General features: G+C 37.8%; 1 protein-coding gene across 2 annotated transcripts in view; it reads left to right on the top strand.

Annotated features, from left to right (window-relative positions):
- Positions 1-18026, top strand: part of ESF1 (ESF1 nucleolar pre-rRNA processing protein) — an 86513-nt gene that overhangs the window by 18171 nt on the left and 50316 nt on the right. For both annotated transcript variants that reach the window (XM_006143656.3, XM_014585986.2), the window contains exons 6-9: positions 64-216; positions 1904-2018; positions 5148-5295; positions 15014-15172. In XM_006143656.3, coding sequence (XP_006143718.1) covers positions 64-216; positions 1904-2018; positions 5148-5295; positions 15014-15172 — 575 coding nt within the window. The remainder of the gene's footprint in view (positions 1-63; positions 217-1903; positions 2019-5147; positions 5296-15013; positions 15173-18026) is intronic.

Below are 18026 nucleotides of genomic sequence, written 5' to 3' on the forward strand. Positions count from 1 at the left end.
TTAGGAGATGGTTTTTTGTGTTCCTGCGTAAATAAGCTGATTAATGAGTTTTTCCCTTTTTAGGACCTCTAGAGAAAAACTGAGAGATTATCAGTTCAAACGACTGAAGTACTATTATGCAGTAGTGGACTGTGATTCTCCTGAAACAGCCAGCAAAATTTATGAGGATTGTGATGGCCTGGAATTTGAAAGTAGTTGTTCTTTCGTAGACCTCAGGTAACCAAGCCTGTATGTTTACCAACTTAACCTTATTGTACAACATGATTATAAAAAGTAAAATATTTGAACTGGTAGTGCTCTTTATGGTTTTATATTCTGAAAGGATGACTTGCTTTTGGTTGAACTCTGTCCTGTAGAACATCACTCTCTACAAAAAGTGAACACGGAAATGCAAAATATTTTATATGACTCATCCCTACCTTTATGTCCTTTCAGACATATCAGCTGTGTTTTTAAGATGTTCTTTATGCAGTGATATTTCTTTACAACTTTGTTTTAGAGCTAAGAACCAGTTGAAGTAATTTTTTAATAAAACATTGAAGTAGGAACAGAGGAATTTGCTCATAATCTCTAGATCTGTGCTATTAATATAGTCACCAACAACCAGATCTAGTTATTTAAATTTTATTTAATTACTTAAAAATTAAATAAACTTTAAGGTTCAGTTGTTAAATCACAGAACATCCCCCCCCCAAAAAAAAAAAGGTTTTTTTTGGAAAAATATACAGTAATATGCTTTGTGTGTATGTATGGAAACAATATCTCTTACATAAATTACAAGACCTACATTTAACAACCATAGCAGGGTTTTTTTTTGGTATAGGGCACAAGCACTTGCCAAAGACAGACAGGGGCTGGCAGGTGGAAGGGACTAAGGGAGTAAGAAATCATCCTCCTGGAATGCTACAATCCCTCTCCTCTAGTCTCCTCTCAGGATCTGAACACTCATGCACTCACATGCGCCTGGCATGATATTTCATTTTTCTGGGTCCGAGACTCAAACTGTACAGTCAGTCATGTGGAATCCAATCTCATTAGTGTCTGCACCACATGCTGGCCAAAAACTTTAGATCATTTAACTCTTTAGTTTTTTTCCATTCCATAGTGGGATTCCTAAACATTGTAAGAATTAATAGCAGCTGATATATATTTAACCACTAGTTATTTGTGAAATTAAAATTTTGATGTAATGTTGAAATTTTTTTAGTCGTGAAGAATCATCCTTAAGCTTTTTCTTCACTGATATTCATTTCATGTGTACGATATTTATCCAGAATACTTAACCATTAATAGTTTTGTTTGATCTTGAAAATATCATATAGTAAGCCAGTGACTACACTATCAGAAGTCTGAGTTATTTTCACACATGATACCCAGACTTGCTTGTACCGGACTCAACAAATAACTGACTCTTAATACAGGGTTTATTTCTACATGGCATTCTCGCACATTTAATAGAATTACAGATTTGCAGCTTATAAATTTCAGAAACTTTGCACCAACGTTCTTTATTTAAGTTTTTGTGATAGGGTGCGTGTACTTACTGGAGGGAGAAAGAGATAGGAAAAGTGAGGAATCACCCCATGGGAGGATGGCTATGCCACAGTCCATTCTCCTTCATTCTCCTGTTGGAATTTTGGGCATGTACATACTTGCCTAGCATGATTTTTAAGCTGCTGGGCCTGGGACTCAAACTGTGATTGTCCATGTGAGAGCACAGTGCCTTAACTACCGAGGTGCCTGCTGGTTCCCTGTTAAGATTTTTTTCTAACATTGCCTTTTATATATGTGTGTTCTATTTTTATATGGTATGTATGTATAAACTACAGGTAATTAAATAAAAATATATTCTGGTTACCATTGTGGCATATGTTTAATAAATTTAATTTCTTTTGCTTTTTAGATTTATACCAGATGATATTACTTTTGATGATGAGCCCAAAGATGTAGCCTCGGAAGTTGATTTAACAGCTTATAAACCCAACTATTTCACAGCTGCTGCAATGGGAACATCATCGGTATTTCCTAAACTTTAAAAATGTATACTTGGATTCTGGTGGTTTAAGAAGAGATTTTGGGAACCAGCAGATAACATAAAGGCTACATCTCTAGACTCCCATGTAGTTGACCATGGTTCGAGTCCCAGACCCAGTGGCTTAAACTCACGCCGAGCATGCGTGCATGCATGCCCAAAATCCAGAGAGGAGAACGAAGAAGGGATTGCAGTGTGGCCATCCCCACTAGGTGTAATTTCGCACTTACTGTCTGTCTATCTGTCTGTCTCTCTCTCTCTCTCTCTCTCTCTCTCTCTCTCTCTCTGTCTTTCTGGTGAATGCACACACTCTACAGCAAAAACCTCTCCAAAAAAAAAAAAGAGGGAGAGATTTTGTGTGTTATTTATTTATAGCGTCTTTGAAAGTATTTAAATTCAAAATCACAAATAGAAATGGAACACAAATGTTTACATTTTTATCTTCCACATTTTCTTAACTTATTTTCAGATTTTTGTTATGCCTTTAAGCCTGAGTCAGTTACCTGCTGGTATATATTTTTTCTCTTCTTTGCTTCCCACACCCTTACTGAACTAAATTCTTAAATAAATAAGTGATCTATAAGTCATTAATGTCCTAGAGAATAGAGAGGAGAAGGTAACATTACTCCACACAATAGACAAAACTAGTGAAAATTTAAAATAGAAAACCATTTTTCAGTAGATAGGACCTAAAATTCTAGAAACAATTCAAGTAGAATAATTCAAGACTACTAGATGGGGCATGTATGTTTAATAACATAAAACCAAAAAGTTTCTCTTGAAATAGTTAATTTCTTAGCTAATTACCTTCTCTATCCTCTTTCTATCTTTTTTAATATTCTGTAATAGTCACTCTGGGTTCCTTCTGTCTTTCCTTTGTGACAAACCGCTGTCTTCTTTCAAAGTGGGGCTGTTGCAGAGAAAACTGCTATTCTGTCCCCTGGTGTGCTGTGCGTTGCATATCTGGCATTGATTAGTCACTGACTTTAAAAACACCACCATAGGACTGGTAGGTGGTATAGTGGTTAAGGTGCTGGATTCCCGCATGGCTGACCAAGTCCAAGACATAGCAGCTTGAAAATCACACTGGCCGGTGTGTACCCAAAATCCCAAGAAGAGACTGGAGAAAAAAGGAGTGTGTCATGACCATCTCCCCTGGGGGTGGTTTCTTACTTTCTCTCTCTGTGTCTGTCTCTAACAAGTGCATGCTCCCTATAGCAAAAACCTGGAAAAAATAAAATAAAAACTCCACCTTGCAATAAGTCTAAGAGATTTAGTCACATAAAACATAAGGTTATGTTTTTTGTTTGTTTATTTGTTTTTGGTTTTGTTTTTGTTTTTGGAGAGGTTTTTGCTATAGGGCGCATACGCTCTCCAGAAAGACAGAGATAGACAGAAAATGAGAAATCACCCCCCAGGGGGGATGGCCATGCCACAATCCCTTCTCCTCCATTCTCCTCTCGGGATCTTCGGCACGCACACATATGCTCACAGCGTGAGTTTAAGCCACCGGGTCTGAGACTCGAACCGCGGTCGACTACATGGGAGTCCAGTGACATAGCTATTATGCTGACTACTGGTCCGAAGGTTATGTTGTTTTAAAGACTGAAATAATGGGGACCAGCAGTTAGCATAATGGCTATGTCGCTGGACTCCCAGGTAGTCTACCAGGGTTCGTGTCCTGGACCTGGTGGCCTAAATTCACGCCAGGCGCGTGTGCCTGCGTGCCCAAGATCCTGAGAGGAGAACGGAGGAGAAGGGATTGCGGTGTGGCCATCCCCCCTGGGGGGTGATTTCTCGCTTTCTGTCTCTCTGTCTCTCTCTGTCTGTCTGGTGAGTGCACGTGCCCTATAGCAAAAACCTCTCAAAAAAAAAAAAAGAAAGACTGAAATAATGATCACCACCAGCCTGTTTAGCCAGCCAATCTGGAGTTCCTGGGTCCAGACTGAATCATCAACATCTGTCCTAATCTTCATTGGTTGGATAATTAATCAGTTGAGATTTCATTTTTCCAATAAGGATAATTCTGAATCCTGTGACTAGCTGGATCCTCTAAGACAGTGGCAATGATTTTATATTATTTCATATTTTTTCGAGAAAGTTTTTGCTACAGGGCTCATGTGCTCACCAGGAGAAACAGAAGGCGAGAAATCACCATCCGGGGGAATGGCTACACTGCAATCCCTTCTCCATTGTTCTCTCGTGATTTTGAGCATGCACACACACAATGCCTGGTGTGAAGTTTTGTTGGTGTTTGTTTTTGTTTTTGTTTTGAGAGGTTTTTGCCCTAGGGCACATGCGCCCGCCCGAAAGACAGAGAGAGACAGAGACATAGAAAGCAAGAAATCACCTCCCAGGGGGGATGGCCATGCCGCAATCCCTTCTTTTCCATTCTACTCGGGATCTTGGGCACACACGCCCACGTGCCTGGCATGAGTTTAAGCCATCGGATCTGGGACTCGAACCGTGATCGACTACGTGGGAGTTCAGCGACATAGCCATTACACTAACTGCTGGTCCCCTGTGTGAGTTTTAAGCCACTGCATCTGAGATTTGAACTGTAGTTGACTACATGGGAGTTCAGCGATATAATCATTATGCCATCTACTGATCCTGGCATTAATTTTAAAGACATCTTGGTTAATTGGTGCCTATCTGTTTTTCCTCCTCATCTGGGGAGATTGGCTTGAGAGGAAAAACAAAAATGTAACACTCTCCCTGTGATGAATAAAAATCCTCTAACAGGACCTTGTTTGGGAATAGGTACTATGGAGAGGACAGGAGCCAGTCACCAAATAGGTCACATTATAGATGAATTCGTGTATTATGGGGATTTACTTTACTTCCAACGAGTAGGTTCCATTCTCATCCAGGGCTCTTAATCTTTTGGAAAATGAACCTATTGAGATTTGCTTGACCAACAGATTTCATATAGTTTGCAGATTGCCTGAAATATTAACACTCCTTATCATGTCATTTATAATTGTCATTTGTTTATTTACTGTAGCATATCTTAACTTTTCATGACTTGTTCTTAAACATACTAGTAATAGACATTTTTCAACAAGTTTGGGTTATTGACATTTCCATTTTTGTTTATTGTTTTCTATGAAAGGTGGAGATCACTTGGGATGAGACTGATCATGAAAGAATTACAACGCTCAACAGGAAGTTTAAAAAGGAAGAGCTTTTGGACATGGATTTTCAAGCCTACTTAGCTTCTTCTAGTGAAGATGAAGAGATAGAAGAGCAGGAGCTACAAGGTATTCGTTAATCTTTTAGTAATGCTTTAATAGAAGTAGTCTTTGGCAGTATCATGAAGGGGAGACCCAGACTACTTCTTAACTACAAAGCATAGTCATGGACAGTAGAATGTAAAAAATTTCGAAGTATTTCCTTAGCTTGAATTTCTTTAGCCATAAATCTGTTTAAAACCCTGACCTTGGCCCAGCAGGTGGCATGGTGGTTCAGATGCTGGATGCCCACAATGGTTCAGGTCCTGGACCCAGTGGCTTGAAAATCACTCCAGGTGCATGTGCATGCATGCCCAAAATTCCAAGAGGGGAATGGAGAAGGAATTGTGGTGTAGTTATCCCCCCTAGGGTGGGGGTGATATCTCACTTTCTCTCTTTCTCTCTCCAGTGAACACATGCCCCTATAGCAAAAAAAAAAAAATCCAAAATAAAACAAAACAAACAAACCCGACCTAACCAAAAAGGCCATTCTTTTAGACTCGTCCTGATTCATATAGATAATCTGTATGAAAATGCTCTACTATTCCCCTCCCTTTTGTACCAAGAAGAACTTCTTTTAGATTGATTAAATATGTTTTACAGTTTATTTTTCTATTCAGCTAGTTGGAAAGTAGACTTAGTTTTTGCGATTATTCTAGAAATTTTGAATTACATCTTTAACTTGATAAGTCTAATATAATTCATATTTTACTGTCCTGGCTGGCCCTTAGTGCAGTGGCTATGACTGACTGCAGTTTAAGTACCAATCCCTGCAGTTTGTAAAGCTCATGGTGTGTGTGCATGCCTGATCCTGAATGAATGGGGATGGGGAAGTGGAGAAAAAACTATTGTAGCGTGATCGTGGCTCTTTGAGGAGCACACACTTATTCTCTGTTTCTGTCAAGCACTCACACTCTCTGGCCTCCCCAAAAAGATAAAAAATATATAATTGCACTTTGTCCCTGTTCAGTTCAGGAATCTTTGAACATTTTCATTATGCCATGTGTTATAATTCTATTTTTTAAGTCCCACAGGATGTAATATGGCTGGTTTTGGGTTTTTTTTGTTTTGTTTTTTTTGAGAGAGAGATTTTTGCGATAGGGCACATGCACTCGCCAGACAGAGAGAGACAGAGACAGAAAGCGAGAAATCACCCCCCGGGGTGATGGCCACGCCACAGTCCCTTCTCCTCCGTGCTCCTCTTGGGATCTTGGGCACACACACACACACGTTCCCGGCGTGAGTTTTAAGCCACCAGGTCCGGGACACGAACCACAGTCGACTACATGGGAGTCCACCGACATAGCCATTACACTAACTGCTGGTCCCTAACTGCTGTTTTATACTACCTTTTTAAATTTGCCCACTTTTTCTCCATTTCCTTTGCTTTTTATTCTTTTTAAAATTTCATATTTCTGGTGCTAGCCAGTGGCATGGTGGTTAAGGCATCTGGATCCCACATGGCCAACTGTGGTTGAAGTCTTGGACCCAGCAGGTTTAAAAACATACATGTGGAATGTACCTGCCTATCTAAAATCCCAAGAGGAGACTAGAGAGGGGATTGTGGTGTGGCCATTCACGCTGGTGTGCGTTCTCACTTTCCCATTCTCTCTCTGTCTCTCTCCAGCGAGCACATGCACCATATAGCAGTTTTTTTAAAAAATAAAGGGGCCAGCAGGTGGTTTAGTGATAAAGGCACTGGACTCTCACATGGCAACCACTATTCGAGTCCCAGACCCGGCAACTTCAGGTTCATACTAGGTGGGTGTGCATACCCAGAATCCCAAGAGGAGAGTAGTGGAGAAGGGATTGCGGTGTGGCAATTCCCTCAGGGGGTGATTTCTCACTTTCTGTGTGTGTCTCTCTCTCTCTCTTCAACAAGCATACGTGCCCTGTAGCAAAAATCTCTAAAAAAAATTTTTTTTAAAGTTCTGTCTCTGTCTGGGATAACTTTTCTTCTGCTTTAAATACATTCTTGAGAATTGGCTGTAGTGTGTGCTAGTGTCCAACTCTCTTCATGTTTAATGTGTCTTTCTTTGCCTTCACTTGTGAAGGATGTTTTCTCAGGTTTAGAGTTTCGGATGGACATTCCTTCTCAGCTGACTCTGATGATAACATTCTTCTGGCTTCTGACTTTGTTGTTTTTGAGAAGTCAGCTGTCTTTGAAGGTTGTTTGCATTTTTTTTTTTTTCACTACATTTAAAGTTTTTTTTTTTCTTTTTTCCTTTCTGCAGTTTACTCTGGTGTACCTAAGAGTAGATGTCTTTATTTATTGAGCTTGGGGTGTATTTGGTTTCTTGAATTTGTGGAATGCCATCCATTATCAGTGTCAGAATTTTGTCAGCCGTCACTGTAAAGTTATATGTGATTCAATGTATTATACACAAGATTATGATAATCTTAAAAAAGAGAAGAATTTTGTCAGCCATTATGTTTTCAGATGCTATTTCTCACCCATTTTCCTGGGGCTCCAATTAAATATGTTTAGCTATTTTTACTGTATCTTCCCTATCTCTACTCACATCTTTTTAATCTGTTATTTCTCTGTACTGCATTCAGAATATTTTCTTCAACCTATCCTTTAGCTTACCAATTGTATTTTCAGCAGTGTTGAATCTGCTGTTAGTCCTATGTATTGAGTCCTTAATCTTGTTTTATTGTATTTTTCACTTCTAAAAATCCTGTTTGACTACTTTTTTTTTTTTTTTTTAGCGGTTTTCGCTATAGGGCGCGTGCGCTCGCCAGCCAGACAGAGAGAGACAGAGAGACAGAAAGCGAGAAATCACCCCCCAGAGGGGATGGTCACGCCGCAATCCCTTCTCCTCCATTCTCCTCTCGGGATCTTGGGCACGCACGCACACGCGCCCAGCGTGAGTTTTAAGCCACCGGGTCTGGGACGTGAACCGCGGTCGACTACGTGGGAATCCAGCGACATAGCCATTACGCTAACTGCTGGTTCCCCTGTTTGACTACTTTTCAAGTCAGCAATATCACTTCATAATTTCCTACTATTGAAGATAGTTTCAGGAAATTTTGTTTCTGTGAGCAGAGTAAGCATACTTTTATAATGCCTAATAGTTTCATTATTTCTTATTTTTTCAGGTTGGTTTATATTAATTGACAAAATATTTCTCTTTCTCATTTACTCGTATACCTAGTGAACTTTGTGTAATGGTTTGATATTTGAAATTAAGTTGTCTCTACCCAGAAGAACATTATTTTAGTCTAGGACCACATTACTCTAGGTTTGAAGAGCTGCCTTCTGCATGTGATACAAGACTCTGTGGGCTAGTTTACTTTGGATTCCCTTTTCCCTGAGACTGTATCCCTCTGGGTCTCTATTTAATGTGCAGGCACTAGTCGAAATTCCTTCCTTCTGTGGACCTTTAACTTTTGTCCTCTTGGCTCTTAAGGGCTGCCAAAACTACAGTGAGTTTTATAGCTGTCTCTTCTGTGGTTCAGGAAATAGAAAGTGCTCTCAGGGCAAAACAGATCTTTTAACACAGGGATCCTCTGGTATTCCCTTCTTGATTTTAACATAGTAACTCTTTTACTAGTCAGTTCTTTCAAACTTGTCTTTTTTTTTTAACCTATTTGTAAGTTTTTTTTTTTTTAATTCAAGTATTTCTTCTGACTTGATGTGAAAAGGGTTGTTCTAAAGTATTTTTCAAATCTGTAAGTTTTTTTGATTGAAATGATTAATGATGTACTTTTAAATTATATGTGTTGTTTGCTTAAAATTAGTTTGTAAAAATAAAAGAAATACTTTTTTTCTATATTAAATCTTTATCTGTTTGGAAATTTCACTGCTTAATTTGTAATTCCATGTCCTTTTTTTCCTTAATAGTATCTTCCTGCTACTTTAACATTGTCATTCTTCTGATCTAATAGAAGAATTCCCAATCATGAAAAATTACAAGAGGTCTAGTACTGATAAAAGTAAAGAACCATAACTATTAAACATAGATATAAATATTTTAAATTAACAAAAATATTCTTTAGTTTGTAGCATAACAGTTTTTGTAACTGTCTTTTTGATTTTCCTTTTGTATGGTTTTCATAAACCTTTAATAACATATAAATCCTAAAATGTTTCTTTGGTATTGTCATTGAGCCATTAAACCTTGACTTTCTTAGATCCTATCCCATCATTAATCTGTCACTTTCCACAGTGATCAAAAAATACACCTGTGGTATTTCAACCCTTAAAACAAACAAACAAACAAATCTGTTGCTTTCCTTTTTAATTAATTAATTTGTTTTTTATTTATTATCCTCTTAATCTTGTTTATATTACATTGAATTGCATATAACTTTAGTGTATTGCATACTTTTTCAAAAGGGAATTCCATGCATGTCAGTCAATACCGAGACATTAAAATCCCCACTTCATCATTCAATATCTTTTAATTGTTTTTCCCGTTCATTATTATTATTCTAATTATTTTTTTTACCACTCAATCTCTATTTTTCATTTTGCTTGTAAAAAGACTTTACCCATCATGAAATACTTCTCATACCTTTCCAGTTGAGAATACTATACATATCATCAACAGTAGTTAAGTCCTATCTGTGCCCCACTAATGTCATGCCTCTCTATTTGTTCTCTTGCTATCTTTCTCTATCATCTTCTCTTCACCTCCCCAATTCCACACTGTCTTATTCTCCTTAAGTATTTTCACTGCTTTTATGTCCTCCAATATTTCGCTCTCTACTATAGAGTGCAGATAGTTGGTATATATTAAGTGGATATATACAATATCTTTCTTTCATAGCCTGGCTTACTACACTCAGCAATAGATCCTCCATATCTAACCACTTTCCATCAAATGCCAGGGTCTTGTTATTTTTTATGGCTGAGTAGTATTCCATAGAGTATATATGCCACACTTTTCCAATCCATTTCATCGGTTTGTGGACATTTAGGTTGGTTCCATGTCTTGGCAATTGTGAATAATGCTGCAATAAACACAGATGTGCAAGCACTTTTCTGACTTAGTGTTCTCCTGTCCTTTGGGTAGGTACCCAAAAGTGGGATTGCTGGATCAAATGGTAGTTCTATTTGTAGATCTTTGAGAAACCTCCATATTGTTCTCCACAGTGGCTGAACCAGGTTACATTCCCACCAACAGTGTAGGAGGGTTCCCTTTTCACCACATCCCCGCCAACGTTTATCACTTTTAATATTCTTAATCTTTGCCATTCTGACAGGGGTTAGGTGGTATCTCATTGCGGTTTTTATCTGCATCTCCTTTATGATGAGGGATGTTGAGCATTTCCTCATATGCTCTTTGGCTGTTTGTATGTCTTCCTTAGAGAGATTTTTGTTCGGCTCATTTTCCCATCTTTTAATTGGGTTAATCTTTTTTTATTTCATTTTATTTTTTCCGCATAAGGCACTTGAGTTCCCTGTGTATTCTGGTTATCAGTCCCTTGTCAGAGGCATATTTAGCAAAAACATTTTTCCATTCTGAGGGTTGTCAGTTCACACTTATTATGTGCCCTTTGCTGTGTAGAAACTTCTTAGTCTGATGTAGTCCCACTTGTCACTTTCTTTTAGACTACTAAAGATAGATAGTACTTCACTTTTCTAAGTTTTTTTATAAAGTAGTACCTTTTTTTTTTTTTTTAATTAAATTTGCTATAGGGCACATGCCGTTGCTGAAGATGGGAGGAGTGAGAAAGCACTCACCAGGGGTGATGACCACACTACTGTCCCTTTTTATCTTGGGATTTTGGACACTCTAATACGTTTGTGGTGTGCTTTTTAAGCCACCAGATCCGGGACTCTAACAGTATAGTTGGCCATGTGGGATCTAACTGCCTTAACCACCATGCCACCAATTGACCCTAATGTACTACTTTTGAATAGCATTTTATATGAGAAATGGAAAATCACTTAATAATTCTAGTTTCTTTGTTCAGATATATTAATAAAACCATGTAATTGCTTAAGTATTTAATTGGTTTTTGAAAATGTATGATGTGCAGTGGTAGTTATGTTGGGCGTAAAAGCCTTCACAGTTTTCAAGCCTCAGTAGTTGTCATTTGTCACTTTTATTTTGGCATTACAAAGCTTTAACTGACCATTTTATTTTTAGTGTACACAGGACAGTTAAGTACTTTTTTCAAATAACTTTTATGTCCTTTCCCCCATGAATGAGGAAAATATATTTGTCTACATTTCCTTTTAATCTATGTGCCCGTATAAGCATTTATTTTATTTTATTTTATTTTATTTTTTTTGAGAATCCAGAATAGCTTTTCTTCACTATCAGATAAAGGACAAAAAAGGTAACATTCCATTTACATTTGTGAAGATGATAGAAGATTTCAAATAGGTTGTTTAGGCTTGGGAGAACTAAACTAAATTTTTTTAAAAAAAGAATGTTTAAACTTTTTGCTATAGGGTACATGCGCTCTACCAGAGAAACGGGAAGAGGAAAAGTGAGAAATCACTTCCCCACCCCACCCCAGGAGAGATGGCCGTACCACAATCCTTTCTCCTCCATTCTCCCAGGGTCTGGGCATGCACGCACATGCGCCCAGAATGATATTCAAGCACTGGGTCTGGGACTCAAACCACACATTCGGCTATGTGTGATCCAGTGCCCCAATCTTTATGCCATCTGCTGGCCCTAAATTTTTTTTTTTTATTTTTAATTGCCAGGGGACATATAACCTCCCCAGAGAGAGAGAGAGAGAGAGAGAGAGAGAGAAAATACCCCTCAATGAAATGTCATCATTGCCACAATAGTTTCTCCTCTGTTTCTGCATCCTTTTGGAATTTTTGGCCCACATGACTGGTACGTTCCTTCGACCACCAGAACTAGGATTTCATCCATGATCAGCCATGTGGGATTAGTGCCCTTAATGATGAGCGATGGGGCTGGCCCCTAAGCTAGATTTTTTTAAAGGCATTTTTGCCACAGGGCACATGTGTTTATCAGAGACAGAGACAATGAGAGGGAAAGTGAGAAATTATCCCCCGGGGGATGACCATACCGTAGTTTCTTCTCTAGTATTTTCCTGGGATTTTGTGCACACAGGTACGTGCACCCAGCATGATTTTCAAGCCAGCACATCTGGGACTGGAACTATTGTCAGCCATGTGGGAATCCAGATCCTTAATCATGTACACCAACTGCCGGCCCACTAAACTAGATTTTAAAGTGACCCTGTTAACATTAAGGTAGATAATACTGTCAGTAAATAAGCATTAGTTTTGATCTTGGCTCTGATGGTTTTAAATCCTGACTTTTCACCATATGGTGAAGTTACATAGGTTGTTTCATAAGCCTCCTGTGTCTGTCTTTCCATAATTGAAATGTAATAGCACCTGGTTCATGCTTGGACAGAATGAAATGATGTATATAAAGTGCTTAGTGTATACTTCCTTGTACCGTGTATTTCTGTTTCTTAAAATAAGTATTAGTGGCTTTTTGTTTGAAATGTGCTATTATTAAGTTTTTAGAATGTGCATTTTTCTTCAGTAATTGATTACAAACTTTAACCTGTAATTTAATACCTCAGATGAATACATTAGTATATTTGAATGCCTTAGAGTTACTAGATGTTCCTAATTGTTGCATAAAAGAGAACACAGAATGGCTTAGTTATAATTATTTTTTTATTCCTCATATATTATTAGAACTTTCACAAAATATTGTCCTTAAGCTGGGGAAAAAACAGACCTACATGAGTTATTCCACATTTTAGAGCTTCAGAAAGTAAAATTTTAGTACTGGAAAAAATCAATTTCAAGTAAGCCATCAGAGACTTACCACTAAAATTTCAACCTGGAAGGAGCTTGCTTCTAATTATGTTTTCAGAAGTAAGCTTTTAATAGAAAGAAATACATTGCCATTTTGCTAATGTGTTCCTGATGTTTTATCCATTGAATTACGGGATACATGACAGAATTCCATCCAACATTATTATTATGGCACAAAGCACAAACAGAAAAAAATTAATTTCAGCTGTTTGAGTAAAAATGTAAAAGTGTGATAGGATGGAAAGAATGTCCTGAACCATTTTTTATTCATTTAGAGAGAAAAGAGTATAAAAATATTTACTTAACCAATTTTTTTTTTCATATCACCTTTTGAAGATGTAAGGAGAATCCATTGACACACTTGTAGCTAAATGCTCGATAATGCCAGACATTTTTGGTGACCAGTTAGCCATAGGTTATAGAAGAGAGGACTTCATTATGCTGCTTTTTAATGTTCCTTCACTGGGGACAGTTAGTCAATTCAATAAGTCTGCATGTTTTACATTAAAACTCAGGTTCCCAGTTTATGTTTTTGTTTGTTTGTTTGTTTTTAGAGAGGTTTTCGCTACAGGGCACGTGCACTCACCAGAAAGACAGAGACAGACAGAGAGATAGAAAGCGAGAAATCACCCTCCAGGGAGGATGGCCATGCTGCAATCCCTTCTCCTCCATTCTCCTCTTGGGATCTTGTGAATGCACGCACACGCGCTTGGCGTGAGTTTAAGCCACCGGGTCCAGGACTCGAACTGTAGTCGACTACATGGGAGTCCAGCAACATAGCCATTACGCTAACTGCTGGTCCTCCCAGTTTATGTTTTTAACTTAGAGAATAACTGAAATACAGAACAAACAAACTTTTTATGTATTGGGTGTTTTTGGTATTTGTTACCTGTAAATTTTCTACTATTCTTTTGTATTTTAACTGTTTTTATAAAACTAGGAAATGAAAACATGATTATTTTTCTGCATAATGAAATTAATTGAACTTTTATTCATTTTTATTCTTAATATGTTAGTTCTTAGAATAACATCTTATTTACAGTCAGGTGGAAAGGAATTAACATTCATAGATTTGAATCATAAACAACTTCCTTTACCTCTTCTTTTCCAATTGAACAGTTAAATCTATGTATCAAATTCATCCCAGTAATATTCAGCCTTTTTTGTTTCTGTTTTTTTATTTAAGAAAGATTTTTGCTATTGGATATGTGTGCTCACCAGAGAGACAGAGAGACAGAAAGTGAGAAATCACTCCCTGGGGGGATGGCCACACCACAATCCCTTCTCTTCCCCTCTCTCGTCACAATTTCGGGCATGCGTACGTGTCCAGCATGAGTTTCAAGCTGCCGAGTTTGGCACTCAAACTGCGGTGGGTGTGTACAAGTCCAATAATGTAATCATTATGCCATCTGCTGGTCCCTATTTAACCTTTTTTATTGAACATTTTATTTCTTCCATGAGTAAGAGAGAGAACCCCAACGGGGTTCTGATATCATATTTTACCCCTGGCCTTTAGCCAGCCTGGACAATGGGTATATGCCTGGAATATTCAGGGAGGTCTCCAGACTTGAACCAGGAACCTTCCCTTGTAAGATTGCTTTTCCGAGTGTTGTATTTTGGCATTGTGTCACCATCTGGCCCATGCCATTTCAAAGCCACTGTGCTAGATAGATGATGAAGTATATAAGGGGGATAAAATGCCATTCTTGTTGTCCTGAAACTTTTAGAGAAGAGAAGCTTAAGGATTCTGTGACTGCAGAATTATTTTGAAATAATTAATTTTAATAAAAAGATTCTCAAGTATACTAGTATGACAGTGCTATAACCTTTATTGCAAAGTTTGATTTTGATATTGTATTTTTGCAGTATGTCTGACATGTTTTAGAGAGTGCTGGCATGACCATGAGGTCTAAGCACTGAACTTAGAAATGAATTATTGCTGTGTATTAAATGAACTTTTTCTTTGTTTGTTAGATGATGATGGAGTCAGTGTAGAAGATGGGAAAACAAAGAAAAGTCAGAAAGATGATGAAGATCAAATTGCTAAATATAGGCAACTCTTGCAGGTTATTCAAGAAAAAGAAAAAAAAGGCAAAGAAAATGATATGGAAATGGAAATTAAGTGGGTTCCAGGTAAGAATTACTCACTAATTTTTTTAAATTTGTTTTTCTTCATTTCAGAATATTGAATACATTTTAGATGTGAAGGGAAAGCAGTATATATCTTATTTGAACATATTCATTTAAAAAAATTTTATTTTCTAGGAATGTTTTTGGTGAGGATGTTAACATGGTATTTTCATACACAATTTAAATCATTAAGAACTAGCATTTTAGACAGTTGTCAACTTTTCTTGATTCATTTCTTTGATTTACTAACTATAAATTACTTCTGTCTGTTTATGAAGGTAGACTTTTCCTAGGTTTGATTCCAGTGTTCTCAGGATATAGTAATAGAAATGTGAATTCAGGCACCATGTGTTCTAAAGGTTTTATACTTCTTTTCAAAAAACATACTTCTTAAGTGGCCTATTACCTATAACTCTTGCTAATTCGTGATTCGTGAGGTTTTACTGTTACAAATGTGTATAGTCTTCTATCTCAGTTTTGCTATGAATAATCTAAGAAATACAACATAGTAAAATAGTACAATACTAATTAAAACTGCTTCAAAGCTAAACAAAGATAAAAGCATAAACATTGTTAGTTCTCCAGCATGCAAACTTTTTCAGTAGTCCTAGCAAATCAGCATGTACTTCTGCAACTAATACTGTTCTTACTACTATTTAAATATATGAATATATGTGTATCTTTTTTTTTTTTTTTTGGAGAAGTTTTTGCTGTAGGGCTCATGCGCTCTCCAGAAAGACAGAGAGACAGAAAGCAAGACATCACCCCTCAGGCAGCATGGCCACACTGCAATCCCTCCTCCTCCGTTCTCTTCTCAGGATCTTGAGCATGCACACACATGTGCCTGACGTGAGTTTAAGCCACTGGGTCCAGGACTTGAATCGCGGTCTACTACTTGGGAGTCCAGTGATATAGCCATTATGTCATCTGCTGTTCCCTATATGTCTATCTTTTAATGCCAGGTTTTTTTGTTTTGGGAAAGATTTTTGCTCTAGGGTGCATGTTTCTGCCACAGAGACAGAAAGTGAGAAATCACCCCTCGGGAGATGGCCATGGCCATACCGCAGTCTTTTCTACTCCACTCTCCTTTTGGAATTTTGAGTGCACACACGCATGCGCACACACACACTTGATATGAGTTTCAAGCCTCTGAGTCAACCACATGAGATTCCAGCTCCCTTAACCACTGTGCCACCTGCTGGCCCCGGGTATATTTTCTTTTCCTTTTTCTTTTTTTTTTTTTTTTTTTTATTTTTTTTTTTTTTTGTGTGCTCGCTGGAGAGAGAGAGAGACACTAAACAAGATGTCACTGCCCCCCCCCCCAGGGGGGCATGGCTGTGCTGCGATTCCTTCCCTTCCATTCTCCTCTCCAAGATTTGGGGCATGCATGCACATGCATCCTGCATGAGTTTTAAGCCACCAGTTCCAAGTCTCAAACCATGGTTGACTACATAGGAATCCAGCAGCATAACCATTAGGCCATCTTTGCTGGTCCCCCTGAATGTATTTTTTGATAAGGATTCCATTCTTGGTACTTGGTTAGTCTCTAGAAGAAAGAATACAAACCACATGTAAGAAAATAATTGCTTAACATCTAAAAATATTCTTAACCAGTTACTGCTATTTTTTACAAGTAGAATGCTTTGGCACTGAAAATATCAAATTTGTTTGCATTAGTTATTTTAACATGGGGGGAAAACTAACATCTTGATACTTGAAAGCTGATTGACTGTTGTGGTATTTACTATAATGGATACATGTCTCTTACCTATTTCTATAGAAAAGTGGTCCTGTGTTCCAAACCATTTGTTTTAAATGTGTGGCTTTTTTTGGAAGTGGTAGTTAGGAAAAAAAGAAAAAGAAAAAGAAATGGAAGTTTAGTAGTCCATTATATGACCAGTGATTTGGGAGACCTCAATTGATGTAGCTTGGAGAAGAAAAATCTAAAAAGTGATTTTAGCAATAGTTTTAAAGTATAGTCCTTGCAGATTATGTAAATGAAGTCTTAATCTCTTACTACGTCAAAGATTAGTGAGACTGTCAGTGGATAAAATATTGAAGGAGGGGAGCCTTCAAAGAGGAACTCTACATTAGAATTGCCAGCAGGGCCAGCAGGTAGAGTGGAGGTTAAGGTGCCGGATTCTCACATGGTTGACTGTTGTTTGAGTCTCAGACCTGGTGGCTTGCTTTCTTACTTTCTTTCTCTCTCACTGTCTGTCTGTCTTTGGTGAGTGCATGTGCCCTATAGCAAATAAATAAATAAATAAACATAAAAGTAAAAAAAAAAAAATTGTCTGGCGCAAGATCATGAAGGCTGCCTTAAACGGTTGAACACTTTTTGATGGTAAATCTCCACAATAAGGCTGCATAACCAATTAGAGATGTAGAGTGTATGTTACTCATGCCATGTACAGATATGTAGTATAGCTTCCTACATTTAGTGCACTCCACCTAGCCTTTGTTTGTTTTTGTTTTTTTCTTCTTTTAATTTCCTTTTTTCTTAATAATAGAGGGACCATGAGAGAAAGAGATAGAGAAAGCACTTCCAGGGACCAGCAGTTAGTGTAATGGCTATGTCACTGGACTCCCATGTAGTCGACCGCGGTTCGAGTCCCAGACCCGGTGGCTTAAACTCATGCCGGGCATGTGTGCATGCGTGCCCAAGATCCCGAGAGGAGAATGGAGGAAAAGGGATTGCAGTGTGGCCATCCCCCCGGGGGGTGATTTCTCTCTTTATATCTCTCTGTCTCTCTCTGTCTTTCTGGCGAGTGCACACGACCTATAGCAAAAGCCTCTCCAAAAAAAAAAAAAAAAGGAAAAGAAAAAGAAAAAGAGAAAGAAAGGAAAAGAAAAGAAA

The sequence above is a fragment of the Tupaia chinensis genome, unplaced genomic scaffold (assembly GCF_000334495.1).
Source record: "Tupaia chinensis unplaced genomic scaffold, TupChi_1.0 Scaffold000101_1, whole genome shotgun sequence".
NCBI lineage: Eukaryota > Metazoa > Chordata > Mammalia > Scandentia > Tupaiidae > Tupaia > Tupaia belangeri.